The 17055-nt window shown below is 31.4% G+C and overlaps 1 protein-coding gene across 2 annotated transcripts; it reads left to right on the top strand.

The window, feature by feature from the left end:
- The first annotated feature begins 11017 nt into the window (after positions 1-11017).
- LOC140855485 (pyrophosphate-energized vacuolar membrane proton pump-like) lies at positions 11018-13769 on the top strand. Of its 2 annotated transcripts, none has more exons than XM_073251375.1 (2): positions 11018-11437; positions 12306-13769. In XM_073251375.1, exons 1-2 carry the CDS (start codon positions 11185-11187, stop codon positions 12347-12349), a joined length of 297 nt encoding a protein of 98 aa, XP_073107476.1. In that variant the 5' UTR covers positions 11018-11184; the 3' UTR covers positions 12350-13769. The 2 variants fall into 2 exon arrangements, with proteins under 2 accessions (XP_073107476.1, XP_073107474.1); XM_073251373.1 differs by having other exon boundaries at positions 11020-11437; positions 13367-13769.
- Positions 13770-17055: the final 3286 nt, after the last annotated feature.

The raw sequence follows: 17055 nt of genomic DNA on the forward strand, positions 1-17055 counted from the left end.
GATGCCAATATTCTCATGGTACATATCTCCTTCTTACTATAACAAAAATAATGGCCTCACGAAAAGCAGCGAACTCGATTTAAATATGGGCTTTTCCTTTATAACCTTTGGACTACATTAATTTTGCCTAGACCAAATTTGTCGAATATAAAATATTGAGATGTTCAACATCACTATTGTTTTTGTGTTTTCATTTCTCTAATAATAATATTTGCATAAAACTTTATCTATTTCTTACTTCTATTTATTTTTATTTATTTTTAAAAATAATAAACATTTTCTTTCTTGAAAGATTTTACCAATAACTTAAGAAAATATTAAAGTTGATGAATACATTTCTCTTTGTTGGTTTACTAAAAGAAAAAAATGGTATCAAATAGACCCCTAAAAATAATGGATCATTTGCCTGTGGTCGTTCTCTTATTTAAAAAGAAGAAAAAGTTTCTAGCTGATTCGAAGATTGAACTAAAGGGAATATTAGTTTATGCCCATCAATTTGGACATGTCACGTGACTTGCCAGAATGGGATGCCCGCATCATGAAAATGAAAAAGCTACTATATATTTATATATATATAGACATATATACATATATACATACATACATATATACATACTTACATACATACATACACACACATACATATACATATATACATATACATATACATATACATATACATATATATATATATATATATATATATATATATTAATAACATGATAAATGCATATAATGGATGAAATCTCATGTTGACATATGGGATTATGGAGTGATCTCCCAACATGCCATGTGTCGAGCTCCGAACTCTTCATGATGGTTTTGTCTCTTTTTTTACTTCGAACCCCTCCCCAGCCCTCTTGAACCTTTTCGAGCCCTCGCAGATGCCCACCTCCTTCCCGCTCTCCTTACTATCACCTCCCGACCCATCTCTACCATCTCCTTCCTCTCCATCATCATTGGCATCGGCCTTCTCCCTCTAATCTTCCTTATGCTTTCCTTCCCATAGATCTCCAAAAAATAGAGATGCTGACCTCCTCCCTAGGCTCCACACTGCTACCTCCCACCAGTCTCCGCCATCATTGTTTTTATCTCTATCTCAAACTCTGTGCCGGTATTATGTTCCTCTCTCTCTCTCTTGAATGCCTACAAAATACAATGAGACCATTTTTAGATTAATCAGTATACCAAAATCAAAGTACGATGAACCAAAGATTTATGACCTCCATGCAATTGTTCAATGTTTGTGATGTTGTTTTCATTGCCTTTCAAAAAGAGCATCTCTTGGTAGCGGCATAGATATGAATTGCACTCTATTTAAAGAGTCCTCACAGATGATCAACTTTCTTTGCCTAATATCTTTAGTCTTCCATCTATTACAGGTAATCTGTTCTTGATAATATCTGATTTGCTCTCTGATTGAAATAGTAAAGTTTTGGATCTCATGCACAACCGCACACTATTCATAGATTGAGTTACAATTTTGTTTTTACTACTAAAATTTCCATTATAATATCTTTCAGTTTCTCTATGTTCCAAGTTGCCTTTGTCACTTTTATTATTTTTCTTAGTATCTTCTGTTCTAATTAACTATTATTCCATGCAAAATCACAATATGTCTATATAATTGCTTTTTTCGATCAAATTCATTGCCATCTATTTTATTAATTTATTATTTTTCATATTATTTCACTATATATTTTAGAATAAATTATATTTCTGATTCTTGAACTAAGATTTTCTTAAATAGTCTCTACATTACAAAAAGCTAAAATTTAGTCTCTGAACTATTTGAATCGATTTAATATTGCTCTCAGGTGTGATTTCGATGATTTTCTCTCATCAAAAGTTTGATATGGCAATCTCTAGAACTTACGTGAAGTATCTTTTGCCTGACTTAATCGATGCTGATGTGGCTTAAAATATTTTGAGCCACATCATCTTCTTCTTTCCCAAATATATTGACATAGTCTAGAACTCTAATTTCATCTTCTTTCTTAAACCTATCATCCCCCATCTATCTCCACACCCACCCCCTCTCCAGATCTCTCATCTTTTATCTCTCTTCTTCTCATCCCCCAAAATTTCAATGGTAAAAAAAGAGAAAAAAGGAAATCCCTTTCCCTCCATGATCCTATCTTCCTCTTCTCTTACAATATTTTTTTCTTTATTTCTCACCACTCCATCTCTAAACTCTCCCCACCCACCCCTTTCTCAAATCTCCCATTTTCCATCTCTCTTTTTCTCATCCCCAAAATCTTAATAGAAAAAGAAGAGAAAGAAGAAAAAAACCCCTTCTGTCTATGACCCCACCCTTGTTCTTTGCTCGTTTCATCTCCTCCACTTATCTTCCATTGTCTCCTCTCAATGCCTCCTGTTGAATCGGCATCGATTTCATCAACTTTTCCTCCCATTCCAAACCCTCCTTCCTCCATGGCCCCATCCTCCTCAAAAAAGAAAGATCGGAAGATAATGAAAAAAAAAATTGAAATGGGGGAGATAAAATAATTATTGTTTTTGTCATATCAATGGGTTTTTTAAATTTTAATGCCATAAATAAGCACCACATAAGCATTGAAAATTGCCAAATCGGACTTACAATAAGAAAAAACCACTGAAATCATATTTGAGGGCAATATTAAACTGGTTTAGATAGTTCGAAGACTAAATTTTAAGTTTTTATAGTTTAGAGATGTTTTAAGAAAATCTGACTTAATTAGTTCAAAGGCCAACAACATAATTTACTCTATATTTTATTTAATTTGAATTGGTTGTTGAATAACTAGATGAATACATTTGCATTAGTTCTTCTTGGATACTTACTGGATGTTTTCCTTTGGTCATTGCAAGTGGCTTGACATCCATTACAAGAAAATAGAGCATCAGTGATGAAAAATTTGTTACGAAAAAATCTATCATACATTGTGACAGATTTGTGACAGATTTATGATAGAAAAATAAAATAATTTTTTTGGACCTTTAGTGGTAGATTTGTGATGGAAGTATCTATCATAAATAGATCCATCATAAATCTATCACAAATTTGTGACAAAAAAAAGATACGAATTTTTTATTATTTTTAGTGACGGATTTGTGACAGATATATCAATCACAAAACAATCCGTTATAAATCATCATAAATTTATGATGGATTTGTGATGGAAAGAAGATATAGATTTTTTATTGCTTTCAATGACAGATTTATGATGGATGTATCTGACACAAAAACTTCATCACAAACCCATCACAAATATGTGATGGATTTGTGTCAGAAAATAGATACATATTTTTTATTACTTTTAGTAACGGATTTCTAATGGATGTATCCGATATAAAAAATCTATCACAAATTAGTCACAAATTTGTGACGGATTTGTGTCGAAAAAAGATATAAATTTTTGAAACCTTGCAATGATGGATTTATGATAGAAAAGTAAATCACAATTCTATCCTTCCCTTCCAGACTAAAGGCCTATTTGGATATCTAGAATTTTTAAAGTTAAGATAAAAATCATGATTGGATATAAAATTTGATCTTATAGGATTATATATCAAATATTCCTATTGTAAAAAAAAAAAAAAAAAACTTCACGTAAATACTCCTATCTTATGTTTGGATGATAAATTAGAATTTTCTCCCCTTCCTTCTCTCTCTATCTTTGTTGTCTCAAAATAATAAACTTATCATTATCAAAATATCATATTAATTATTAAAATTATAAAATAATTTATATCAAGAAAAGTTAATATATCTTTATGTATTTTAGAAACTTAAAATTAAAATTTGTTCAGATTTGGGATACATTTAAAATTCTTTCTTATGAAATTGGAATTTGGCCCTTTGATACTCGCTATTCTATACTGCCAGAGGGGTGCTTGTTTATTGCTCACTTATTCTTAAATTTTGTTACAAGCAGATTGAAGGCCATTAAATTACATCTGGTCCTAATTCCTGCACCTAGCTATTTTGAGGCTCAATACCGTATTGTTTCTATACTCGTTTTTCCTTGTCTTTGGCTATATTCTGCAGAATAGCCTTTTATGTTATCAGCAGGTACATGATCGACATGGAGCAGGCCAAACTGGTGATTGTTTTTGCTGCTGCTTCACAATATTATGCCTCTACAGACAAGTATCCTCATCCCCAACTGGTGATGCTGCTATATTTATCAGATCTGAGTACTAGCCTCCATCTTGTGTTCTTCATGCATCTTCAGCTTGGAGGTCTCCATCCAAGCTCAGCATATGCTTCTTGACTGGTTCTGTTAATGCTCCTTACATTTTCCATGCCCAGCACTTTTGGTCTATGGATATAATGCGTACTCAAGTGTAAATCCTGTACTTGTCAAAACTGTATTGGGCTGCCGCTATGTTTAAATGGCAACCTGCTTGGGTTTTGTCTAAGTGGTTTCATCTTATGTAAATAAAAGCTCAGAACTTCTACCCAAAAAAAAAAAAATTTACTATATGTTTATGAATGTTATCTCATCATGCACTTAATTAAGTATTACTGAGTATTTTGGACTTTAAGACAAAACGAAAAGCCATTAACAAATTATACAAGTTTTGTTTTGGATTGCAAGTATCATGGTTAGAAGTGGTATTGATGGATGAAACTCAACGAGAGGTAGAATGACAGGTTTAAAATCACAAGAGAGACATGAAGATAGGTCCTCATATTCATCACTAACACTATCTATATGGTTGCATACAGAGGCAACCATTTCCTTGGATCAATATGGGGAATATGTTGACAGTGCATTAAAATATATATTTTTTATTTTAAAATATTTATTATTCAGTTATTTATTTATTTATATATATATATATTTATAATTTTATTATTTTTTTTATATATTATTGATTTGGGAAGGTCACTAATGCAGCTTGAGGCATTTGAACGGACCGACAAACAAAAGGAAAGTTTGATTAAATTGGTAGACAATAAGTTTAAAAGAGTTTCGATAAGTTTACTTATTCTATTTAATGATATATTTATTGTTTATTAATATATTGCAAGGAATATTAAGTTAATATATTTTTAATGATTTTAGAAAGAATATCCTGCTACTTTCACTCCTAAATAAAAATATAAAGGAAGATTATATGGATTTGGGCCTAGGAAAGATAACATCAGAATATCCTAATTCTTCATCATCCAAAATTTCACTAAGAAGCAAGTTCAGCACTTAATTATACAACAACATGACCAATGACAAGAGGAGATACATCATGATAGAAGTTGCAGAAAAGATGGCTCAGATGAGGAAAACATATGAGAGAAACAATTCATGTTATGATGTTGGAACTCAAGTAATTGCGTGCCTTTCGGTCTGATCAAGATCGATCAAATGTATGATGAGATATTTTAAGAAACCTTAATGTAATATTTTGTAGATAATGTAATTTTTATCTTGATGTTTATACTTTTTAAGAAAAATGCAATGTTACGAATGAATGAATATATTATGAATAAATATTAATAATATATTTATGATGAATGAATTCATGATTTTTGAATGAATTAGTTGTATACAAATATTTGAGTGGTTTATGGGATATTTTAAGGTTATTTTTTAAAAAAATAAAATTTATTGGGGAACCAGTGATGGAATTTTGTGATGGATTAGCAACAAAAATTTATGACGGATCAATGATGAAAATTTATGATAGATCAGTGAGAGATTTGTGACAAATATTATGATAAATTTATGATAGATTAGTAATGAAATTTTATAACAGATAGTCTGTCACTAATCCATCATAAATTTCCATCACAAATCCATCATAAATTCATCACAATTTGTGACGGATTTGTTCTAAATATCGTTTACTATATATGATGAAATTTGTGATGAAATTTCCATCACAAATTTTTGTGATGAAAATTTCCTTCATAATTTTTTTTTTGCAACTAGGGTTTCACTGACAGATTTTTCCATCAGAAAATCTATCACAAATATTATTTATAATAAATTTTTAGGCTTCAGTGATGAAAAATTCTATCTCTAAAATCCTATTTTTTTGTAGTAATCGGCACAGAGCAAATTGAAGCTTAAAATATCCTGATGTAGTGTTTTAAGGTTGGTTAAATTTGATGAAAGAAAAAATATATTTGTGTATTGTGATGAAGATTGAATAATTTGAAACAAAGTATTATATACTAAAATCCTAAGATTATGCCTCATAGTTTACCATAGCTACTGAACATCCTAAATTGTTTAAACAATTTCATTGTTTTAGTTTGTTTTGATCTAAATTGTTACTTTAAATGTTTGCTTTATTTTTCTATTTGCTCCAATTAAATTACAAACTAAATGATTATGTTTATAGTTTGTTTTATGTTGAAATCTATACCAATCTCTATATATTATTACTCTAAATGATCAACAAATTATTGAGAGTGGATTTGGAGTTGATATATTGTTGGATTATTAGAACATACCAAGTAAGATTTGGTGTGAACGATAAAATAGATTTTTTTTGTTAACTATAATTACTCTATTATTATGATGGTATGTTTCTATTTTTATTTTTTTATTATATTTAATAACCAATTTATTTTTTATTCTTTTCAAATAATCCATACTCAATTTATAATATTTTTTTATCCATACTATGATAAAAACTCTATTATCCAACCATCTATCTTCCTTCTCTGTATAGCCCCTTATGTTCTCTGTATCCATCTCTCAAAATAAAAATCATTTCCTCTCTCTTTCAGAACAAAAGTTGAGAAAACTGAGCAAGCAGCCAACATGCTCCATGGAGCGTACAATGTACCGAAATTACAATATAACAAGACGTTGAAGTGGGTCCACAATGCCGGTCCGTTACTTAAATGTTCCCCACGCTATGACAGCCGGTTCTTTTGAATCTTGGGATTGTAGGAGCCTGGGAAAAATATTAGCGGTCGTTGCCTCAGTGGCTCACACGTGCACCACGGCACACACCTATCGCACGCCTTCCTAATTTTTTACCAGACCGTGGCAGAGGAGTTGGTGGGAGTGAGCTCATCAACAAAAGAAAAAGGAAAAAAATCTTTGATGTGGAGCCACACTAACTCCACGTACCCCCACAACCTCCCTTCCCACCAATGTTCGCCTTACATCATCCATGACAGGATAACAAATGCAGAGATAACCATAGAAAAGGTGCAACCCAACAAAACCTACACAACAAACCATGGCCTCATGCCAAATCCTCGGCTTGCAATCCATCTCCCCGGTCCATTCCACCATACACTCACGATAATAAGATAAGTAAATAAAATCAATTATTAAAGATATGTTTGATTATATTTTTTAATTTTTAAAAAATATTTTTTTTATTTTTTTTATTTTTATTATTGAATAAAAATAAAATAAAAAATATTTGGTTTGACGTTTTAGATGCGGAGAAGTAAAAAAAATAAAAAAATAAATTTTAAAAAATAAAAAAAATTTATTTTATATATAAAATAATTATTTTTAATTTTTACTCTTTGCTTTTCATAATGTTACTAAATATTATTTTTTGATTTTTATTTTTTAAAAATCAAAAAATAAAAAAATATTTTTTTTAATGACTAATCAAATGCATCCTAAAATATCAAATCTTTCACCAGAAATAATTAAAGCAAAACTCAATTCAATCCGATAAGGCATCATACCATGTTTGCTATTCATCAGGGGAGCCACACGAAGGGCATAATTCAATAGGAAATAAAAGATTTTACTAGCACAATTATCCATCCTATGGCTCTCTAGGACTAAAACTATTCTTGCAAAAATATCCAAAGAGATCCTAAGTTTCTCTTAAACTATTCATCCAAGAAGGCACAAATCTAGTTTGCACTTATCCTAGTATACACTACTCTTAAAAAGTTTGGGGGATGTTCTTTTCAAGCACATAAAGAAGATATCCAATTATGCTAAATTGGCATGGCAACCTAGCATTCTTATAGCCACATTGTGCATCACTATTGTCTACAGTTTTGCAAGTATCTTCTTGTCATACAATGATGGAATCTAATCTTTACTTATGAAAGAAATAGTCATTACATCTGCATTCTAATTTTTGATGGATTTTAATAAAATCGCATCATATGGTAGATAGATTTTAAATCAAAATTCCTTTTTAAAAATAATTTTTTTTTCATAAATAAAAGAAGGATCCAATATGATCTAACTTACATATATAAAAATCATAATAATTGTCACTTGACCGCATGTTATTTATACTAGAGATATACATCTGTAAGTATTATGCATGTAGTGAGACATATAATATAGCACCGCTATATATTTAATAATATTTTTATAATTATATATTAAATAGTAATTTTTATTAAAAAATTTAAATTATATTAAATAATTTATTTATTATGCACAAATTTTATGCATTTCAATTTATATAGAGATGTGCATTTAATATTATTCAACATACTTCATAAAATTATGATGTTGTTTGTGAATCATACAACAATAATGTTTTCAAAATTTTTGATTGCAACCTTTATGGTAGCTTGCTAATATTGACTAGAGGGATGAGTATGGATCTTCATTTATCTCAAAAAAGATGGAACAGACTAATGCAAATTCAAAAAAATTTAGTAACACAGTTACCTTATAGCCCTCCAACATTGTTGTTGTTCAACATTAATGATAGAAGTAGGAAAATACTTTGGAGGCATTTTTTTTTATACACACACACATAAAAGTTCTCTGTGCCTACTAAATTTTGCTTGGGATCTGAAAATTTATTTTATGATACAGAGCTGATATCAGGAGAAGACTCTTTTGTGTGCATCCAAGTTTGTTCAATGGATTTTATAAAGTTATTATGTAATTTATGAATCATACAATAATGTTAAGCTAAAAGAACGATAAAATCTTCAAAGTATCTTATCTTAGTCATCATGGTTGGCTACTAATATCAAGTAGAGATGGTTGGGGTTTTTTATATAAAAAAGATGGAAATTTGAAAAGGAAAAAAAAAAAGAAGAAAGTTTCAAGGTTTCTTATGATATGGCTGATATTTGATGGAAACCTATAGCAACCATCATTTATAAACATAAATTTTAAATTTAATAGATAAAACTTCATTAAGGTTAGAAAATTTTGAAGGATGAAACCATGAGCCTACCAAGGAAACCAAAAAGAAAAATTCTAAAAACAAAATTTTTTATAAAAAAAATTATAATAAATAATATTTCTATTTTTATCATAAAATATATTACAAGTTATAAGTATCCTAATTAATCTCACGATATGTGCATCCATCAAATTTCATAAAATTATAATGTTGTTTACAAACTATGCAACAACATTGCATTAAAAGAACTACAAGGTTTCTACCAAAAAAAAAAAAAAAAACCACAAGGTTTTCAAAGCTTCTCACTTGATATCATGGTCGGTTGCCAGTATTGAGAAGGAAGATGAGTTAGGATCTTGATTTATATTTAAAAACATAAAAAGTTGAAAAAAGATTAAAAGGTATCAACATATTTCAAGATTCTAAACAATATTCAAGAAAATCGAGATATTAAAACATCAATGGAGATAATAAAATCTAGACCAACCATCATTTAGAAATATAACTTTATTAAGATTAGAATATTTTGAAGGATGCAACCATGTTATCCTAATAAGATTATATGTGCACTACTTTTTACAAAAATTAGATTATAACATATAATATTTTTAATTTCATTATGTTATATGTTACAAGCTATGTGTATTCTAATTAATATAAAGTTACGCACATCCAATAACATTCAGCGAACTGTATAAAATGATCATGCCGTTATGAACCGTACAACAATCTAAAGATAAAATAACGATAAGATTTCTAAAAGCTTCTTATTTAAGTCATTATAGTCGGTTACTGATGTTGGACGTTAAAACAAACAAAAATCTCAATTTATTATAAAAATAAAAAATTAAAAAATAAAATGTATCAAGATATTTCTAAATTTTAGTCAACATTCAAGAAAGCTGAGACTACGGAACATCAACAGGTTTATAAAACCTAGACTTGCCATCATTTGGAAGCATAAATTCTAAATTTAATTTATAAAATTTTATTAGGATTAGAAGTTTTCCAGATGGCAACTTTATCTAAGGTTACAACGAAAAAAAAAAAAAAAGATGGGGGAGAGAGAGTAAAAAGGAAAGGGTCCACACGAACGCAAATCTACAAATCCATACATCAGCCTGGATAAAAGAAAACGGTTAAACTGCGGTGCGGCAGCCAGTTTTGAAATTTTTCAACGGGAAGTGAAAAAAATAAACAAACGCAACTCGGCACCAAGCATTATCCGCTGGGCAGCTGCCGCACGCCATTCAATGACCTATTCCCCCACGCCACTGACGTGGACCCTTACCCCCAATCAAACCCATCCCCTCCGTCCATTTCATGTCATCTAATTCACTCCACTGCATCCGGACCGTACATTCACCAATACTCTCGACCCAGTGTACTCTCGTCACTCCCGAGCCTTATCCACTCCCCCGCGCCCCTTAGTTCCCGTTAATTCACCAATTAATCATCAGCTAATTATTGTTATCCCCGATCGATCTAACGGCTAGGATCGCTCCTGCTGCAATAACTTACCAAATTCTCCTCCAGCACAATCGCGCTAACCTGTCCTCAGACATTTTCGCCAATCAAATCAACACACGTGTACTGCCGACGTCACGTAGCCATACTCGCGTTAGAATAACGCGATACCCCATCAAGGACGCGCTCTCAAGAGGCGAGCGAGAAGGCGGATCGGCCCTGTGTGCGGCTGGGATAACTGGCCTACAAAGTGGGTCCGCCGTGTATTTTTACGTAGGGGCCCACCATATTAGCCAGTGATAGAGGGCGACAGAGGAGGCCACACAGGGATGCCCACAGGGGATCGGGATTTAATTAAGGAACTCCATAAAAGAGGAAATTGCTAGTGTAATTATAATGCTTCTGTGTTAGTTTTTTTAATTAATAATTAATGGTTAATGACCTCTATATAAGAAGCGCAGTGCGGAGCCATTGAAGAAGTACTCTACAGAGAGAGAGAGAGAGAGAGGGAGAGCCCAAAACCCTCAAAAACCTCGCCTTTTGATCTGTCTTCCACCTTTTCTCGTCCTCTTTTCTTGGAATATAGGACTTCGGTCCGCTATCGCCGTTGGCGTTCGTTCGTTTTTGCGGGCAGATTGAGCAATGGGAGCGGCGATACTGACGGATCTCCTGACGGAGATCCTGATCCCGGTGGCCGCCATTGTGGGGATTGGGTTCGCCTTGATACAGTGGGGGCTGGTGTCGAGGGTGAAGCTGTCGCCGGAGAAGCAGGGGTCGCCGGCGGGGAGTAACAACAAGAACGACTACTCGGACTACCTCATCGAGGAGGAGGAGGGGCTCAATGATCACAACATCGTCGTGAAGTGCGCTGAGATACAGCGCGCCATCTCCGAAGGTGAGCACTTTTGGGAAAAAAAACTAATATCGGTGCTTCCGGATTGGGTGGTTTCGGGGTTTGATCTCCCCTTATGGTTTTATCTTTATCTTTATTATTATTATTGAAGATCTTGTTGCCAGTTGTGGAAAAGTGGGTTTTTTTTTTTCCTAAAAAGATATTTTGAAATATTCTGAGAACCGGTCCGCAATTTGGCTTAGTTTATTTCTTATTTTATTTGTATTTTATTTGATTATTGTTGATTCCTGTAAAAAGAAATTTAATATGAAGTGGGTGAAGTATACTTTTTATTGACTTAAAGTCGTGTTTCAGTAAGTTCAAGTTGTTATATTTGTCAAAAAATCTATGATTTTTTTTGTTTCATTTCCACTGATGAATGTTTGCTTTTTATAGTTTAATATTTACAATTCTTGCTTCTTTCACGCTGGGTTTTAGAATAATATTTTCTTCAAAATAAAAAAAAAATAAAAAGAGGAAACCTTTTGTCGGGTACCGGATTCATTCCTTCCTTCACACTTGATCCTTTTTTTGTACTTTATTTGGTTTTAGTTGATTCGGTCAGAGTTAGGAAATGGTTCCTTTTTATTAATAATTAGATAACTAAGTTAGTACTTCAATGAATTGTTTCTTTTTCCTTTTTTTTTTCTTCTCCTTTTAGGGATCTGAAGTAAGGGGTATAAATTCTTTTTATTATTGTCATTTCCTTTCCGCTTACTTTTGTTTGCTATATCATTAGCTGCTATCATAGCTCTTGTTTTTGTGTGCGTGTTTGTGTTTTTTTTTTAAAAAAAAAATAGAAAGGATGGGATGTTAATTACAAGATCTATCATGCTCTTTTTTAGATGTCAGAAGCTTGGTTTATCTGCAGGATTTGGTGCAAATTCTGGAGTTCTGGATTCGTCTCTAAATTGATGACACTGATTATACCAATAGTTTTCTCAGGAGCTCCTTGCTCAATAAATATTACTAAGAAAGGTTAACTTTGATCTAATAATCTGCTCTCTGATAAAAATCTATTTCCTTTTGTGCCTAAACTGTTGCAAATTGTGGCTTTCTTAATATTTTTCAGAGCAAGGTTTTATGCTGAGAGATCGTTATAGGGATTTTTTTTAGCCTTTCAGCTTTCCTGTCACAGGATGGAAACAATCTTGACTAATCAATGGAATTGACATGGAATTTCATTAGTTTGGTATGCTTATCATCCTTGTTTGGTATTAGCCAAATGACTCTATTCGCCACAGGGAACACAGGCCCATCCAGTCAAAATGTCTGATATCCAATTTCCTGTGGAATCATTATTTTCCCTTTTCTATAGACTTGACCGGGGCTTTCTTGCGATTCAGTTGCAAAGCTTTTTATTCACTAGATACTTATTAGATAAAATTGTATTCCCTAAATTCTTGTACATTCATCTCTATGTGCTACTCTTTGTTTGCATTTTGCATGACTAATGGGTCTAATTGTTGATCCTTATGAAAGACTAAGGGATATTCTTTGGGTAATTGAGCATGTAAAGATTTGTTGTCTTTGATTTTATGAGTTTTAATATGATGATTTTTTTGGTTCAGGTCTGAAACTGAGTCTGAATTGCACGCATTATTATGTTAGCCAATTCATCTTTCTCAATTCTTTCTTTTGCTATAGAAGACATCCATTTTATGAGGAAAAGTTGTAGCTGGTATTGTTTAAATTGCTGATAATATAAGCATTCCCCTGACCCCCCACCCCCTTTTTTGGTTTTTCCCAATCAATGTGGCCTGTGGTCATGTATAACTAATATGCCCAGGTGAAACATTTTAGAAAAACAAAAGATAGCCGCACCTGAGAAATTTTTAATATGCTTTGTTACTATTTGTTTTATGGTAATCAGCAGATGCTTATTTCAGATCCAGATTTTTGATATTCTAATATTTGGGTTCATGTACACAGGAGCCACTTCTTTCCTTTTCACCGAGTATCAGTATGTTGGAATTTTCATGGTTGCTTTTGCAATCCTGGTATTCCTTTTCCTCGGCTCTGTGGAGGGTTTTAGCACTAAGAGCCAGCCCTGCACCTATAGCAAAGACAAATATTGCAAGCCTGCACTTGCAAATGCTATCTTTAGCACTGTGTCCTTCTTGCTTGGTCCAATCACTTCTCTGGTATCTGGTTTTCTTGGAATGAAGATTGCGGCATATGCAAATGCCAGAACAACTTTGGAAACAAGAAAGGGTGTAGGAAAAGCTTTCATTACTATATTTAATATTTGCAGTTCTACTTTTTCGTTTAAAATTTTGAATGATAAAAATATTCTTCATCTTTGAAAAAATTATGATATCCTGTGATTATATTATTACATCTTGCAATTAAATTATAACTTCTTGTACAATAGGAAGTTATAATTTTCTTTCAGAAGTTATAAAGAGAAAAGGATATTTTTACTATTAAAAATTTATAAAATTTTTAAATAACGAAAATACCACTCCATTCTTCAGAAAGTTAGAATTTGACTATAGAATGTCATGATATACTTCAGAATATCATAATTTTTTTTTAAAAAAAAGAGTATTTTCGTCATTTAAAATTTTAAATGAAAAAGCAGTATTATAAAAATTAAATATGTATTGAAAAATAATGACTGTGGCCTAATAAGGTAGGGCGGTATATTTTTGCTGCACCATGTCCGATGCACAAGACTTTCTTATTAAAGATTCATCCCAAACCTAAATTATTGTCCGACAAAATCTTGGTTACATGGCTCTCCAACCAGTTGGATCTCACCAATCTCAACGTTGATTAACATTTGATTTGAACTAACTTTTATAAAAGACGAGGCAAGGTTGGGTCAAATTATAGATATCATGACAGTTCAAGATTGTATCTTCATCTTCCATGTTGTGACCTAATCCAACCCCAAATTAACAAATGACCAAAATTGATGACTCTTTTGACTTGACCCTTCCAATATTAATCAACCTAAGTCCCATGGGCATTAGTGTGTGTGAAATTAATTCTGGTTGCCAAAACTAACCTATGATACTATCATATCAGAATGTCATATATGAATTATGGCAATTAATCTAATCATTTTAGGACATCTAGCAAGTCAACTAAGCTTGAGCTCCATGGTTGCACTTTCCTGTTTGGAGCTGAGAGGTCAAAGACTCGGTCTTGAGTAGTATTATTTCTCAAAATATTCAACCTTTCAAAATTTTTTTAACTAAAAAAAAAAAATCGTAGATTTGCAAGTACCTTATTCTTCTCCTACAGCAAGACTTCTCTCACTTATTTGAAAAAAAGAAAACGAAAAGGAGAAAATAATCTGGCAATCATTAATAAATGGCCCTCTTATCAAGTTTTAACCAATGTATTATGGTATTAGACTGGAGCCTCACTCAAACCGCTATTGGTTGGTATAAGGTCATCATGATGGTTATGTGCCTCAAACATTAGGATTTCAAAATTTTAATATTTAATAATAATTATAGTCATTCTAACAATATTTTAATGAACAACGATGGGAAAATAACTACATCTTTTCCTTCACTTTCCAAAAATGTATTATTTGTAGATCATGCAACAACTTTTAGAGAAAGCTTTAATATAAAATTTAAACGTTAAAATTTAAATTAGAAGAAAGTACAAGTACATAATGCTAGCATTATTTAAATATAATAGATTGTTATGAATATTAATCATGCATTACCGTAATAGTTATTTTTTTGCACATTATTACATATATAATATAATGGGTGGTGATGGAAACTTTTCTAATAATTGTAACATCATTATTTAAAACCTTGCTCTCTTAAGACATGAAAGATTAATTATAGGCATGGCATGTTAAAATATTATTTACTACTTGAAAATTATTAAGTACTTTCCTTCAATAATCAACAAGGTTGGATTTTGCATGCCACTAAATTTAAAGAAATATGAATTTTTAATTTTAAAGATAAAAGATCAAAAAATAAATAAATAAAGTAAAGTTTGATTAAATGGTTGGTCCATGCATCCCTACATGTAGTTTAAAATATACGACTCCACTAGGCGCTCCACTGGACCATGGAGTCCCAGACATCAAGATCAATGACACAAATTAATCTACTTGTGATCACATCATCTATATGAGACAGCATGTCTACATTGAGCCAAAGCCATCATATTATGTCTCAATTTCCTCCATTGGAAAAGCTTATAAGAAGCCCATGTTGTGTTTGTGATGGGTTCAAGCAAACCATATGCAATTATTTGCATCCTTAACTGCATACAGATGTTGATTGGCTATCAGGCCTATGGTTGATCTCACCTATGGGTGGAACGTGAGGCTGAACCTAGCCTATGTCTGGGTTTAATTACTGGTTGCACCAAGCAGACTAAGCATGCTTTAGTTTTGTCGTATCAAAATTTAGTCCAGATATTGAGCCAAATCTATTGGGGCTCTTTGATTCCGCCTAGTATTTATTAATTGGATATTAATTTGGGCTGTTAAGACCAGCCATCATATTATATTTAAATATCCCTAGATACAATACTATTCAATTTCTTATGATAAATATGTTGGATAATGATCTTATTATTTTATAATAATATATGTTTTACTACATAGATAGATATTCATATACTATTAGAATTTCATATTGTGATAGCATATCATAATTCTAATGTTGAAAATTTAATTTAGAAGTAATTGTGCTCTTATATTTATTATATTATGTTTTCTTTCTATCACCTATTTTATATTACATTTCAAGAATAAATAGAAATAAGAGAAAAAATCACATCCTGCACATTGCTTAGGTAGATTCGTGTGGATGCCTATATTTATAACATTATCAAAAGAGTTATTTATTTTGGATGATAAGTAAGGCTCTTATCTAATGTGGTTCACAATAATATAACATTAACAAAAAGCTTATTAGATTATTAAAATATATTAAATAAAGAACTTTTCATTTGTACCACTAAATTAATATATAAATTAATGATATTATGAATAGTCATATTTACTGAATGCATATTGATATTTTAATGTATATTGATATTAATAATTTTTTGCATTAATAATGTATCCTACAAATATCTCGTGCAGATCATTATATTATACTAATATTTTATTAGTATATTTATATTGTATTTTTATATTTGATTTCTATAGTAATATTTGTATAACTGATGGCAAATAAGATGATTAATGAATGCAAAACTAATTAAGATTGAAGGATGATAGAAAAGATGCTCTAATTCAATATTTGTCAAAATAAGGAGATTTGATTGTGAGTGCTATTGATCCCATGGTCATTGTTTTGTTTTATTCTTTATATATATATATATATATATTCAAAAGATGAGAAGGGTATGTGTGGATGGGTGTGACATGGGCCAATATAAGGAGGCATTGGAGCTATTCAGCACATCATTCGAGCATGTACAGTCATCCAAGGGTCTTATTAGGTAAATAATTTTTTAATTTTTGAAGTATATATATTTTGTGAAGATGAGAGGGCACACGCGGATGGTTGTGATATAGGTCAGCGCTGAGGTGTGGGGCTGCTAAGGGCATCATGTAAGAAAGTCTAGAATCTTCTAATTATTGGTGAAATTGGGTCAAGATATTTTCTTTTATTTCTAAGCACATA

The sequence above is a fragment of the Elaeis guineensis genome, chromosome 1, assembly GCF_000442705.2.
Source record: "Elaeis guineensis isolate ETL-2024a chromosome 1, EG11, whole genome shotgun sequence".
In the NCBI taxonomy this organism is placed as follows: Eukaryota; Viridiplantae; Streptophyta; class Magnoliopsida; order Arecales; family Arecaceae; genus Elaeis; species Elaeis guineensis.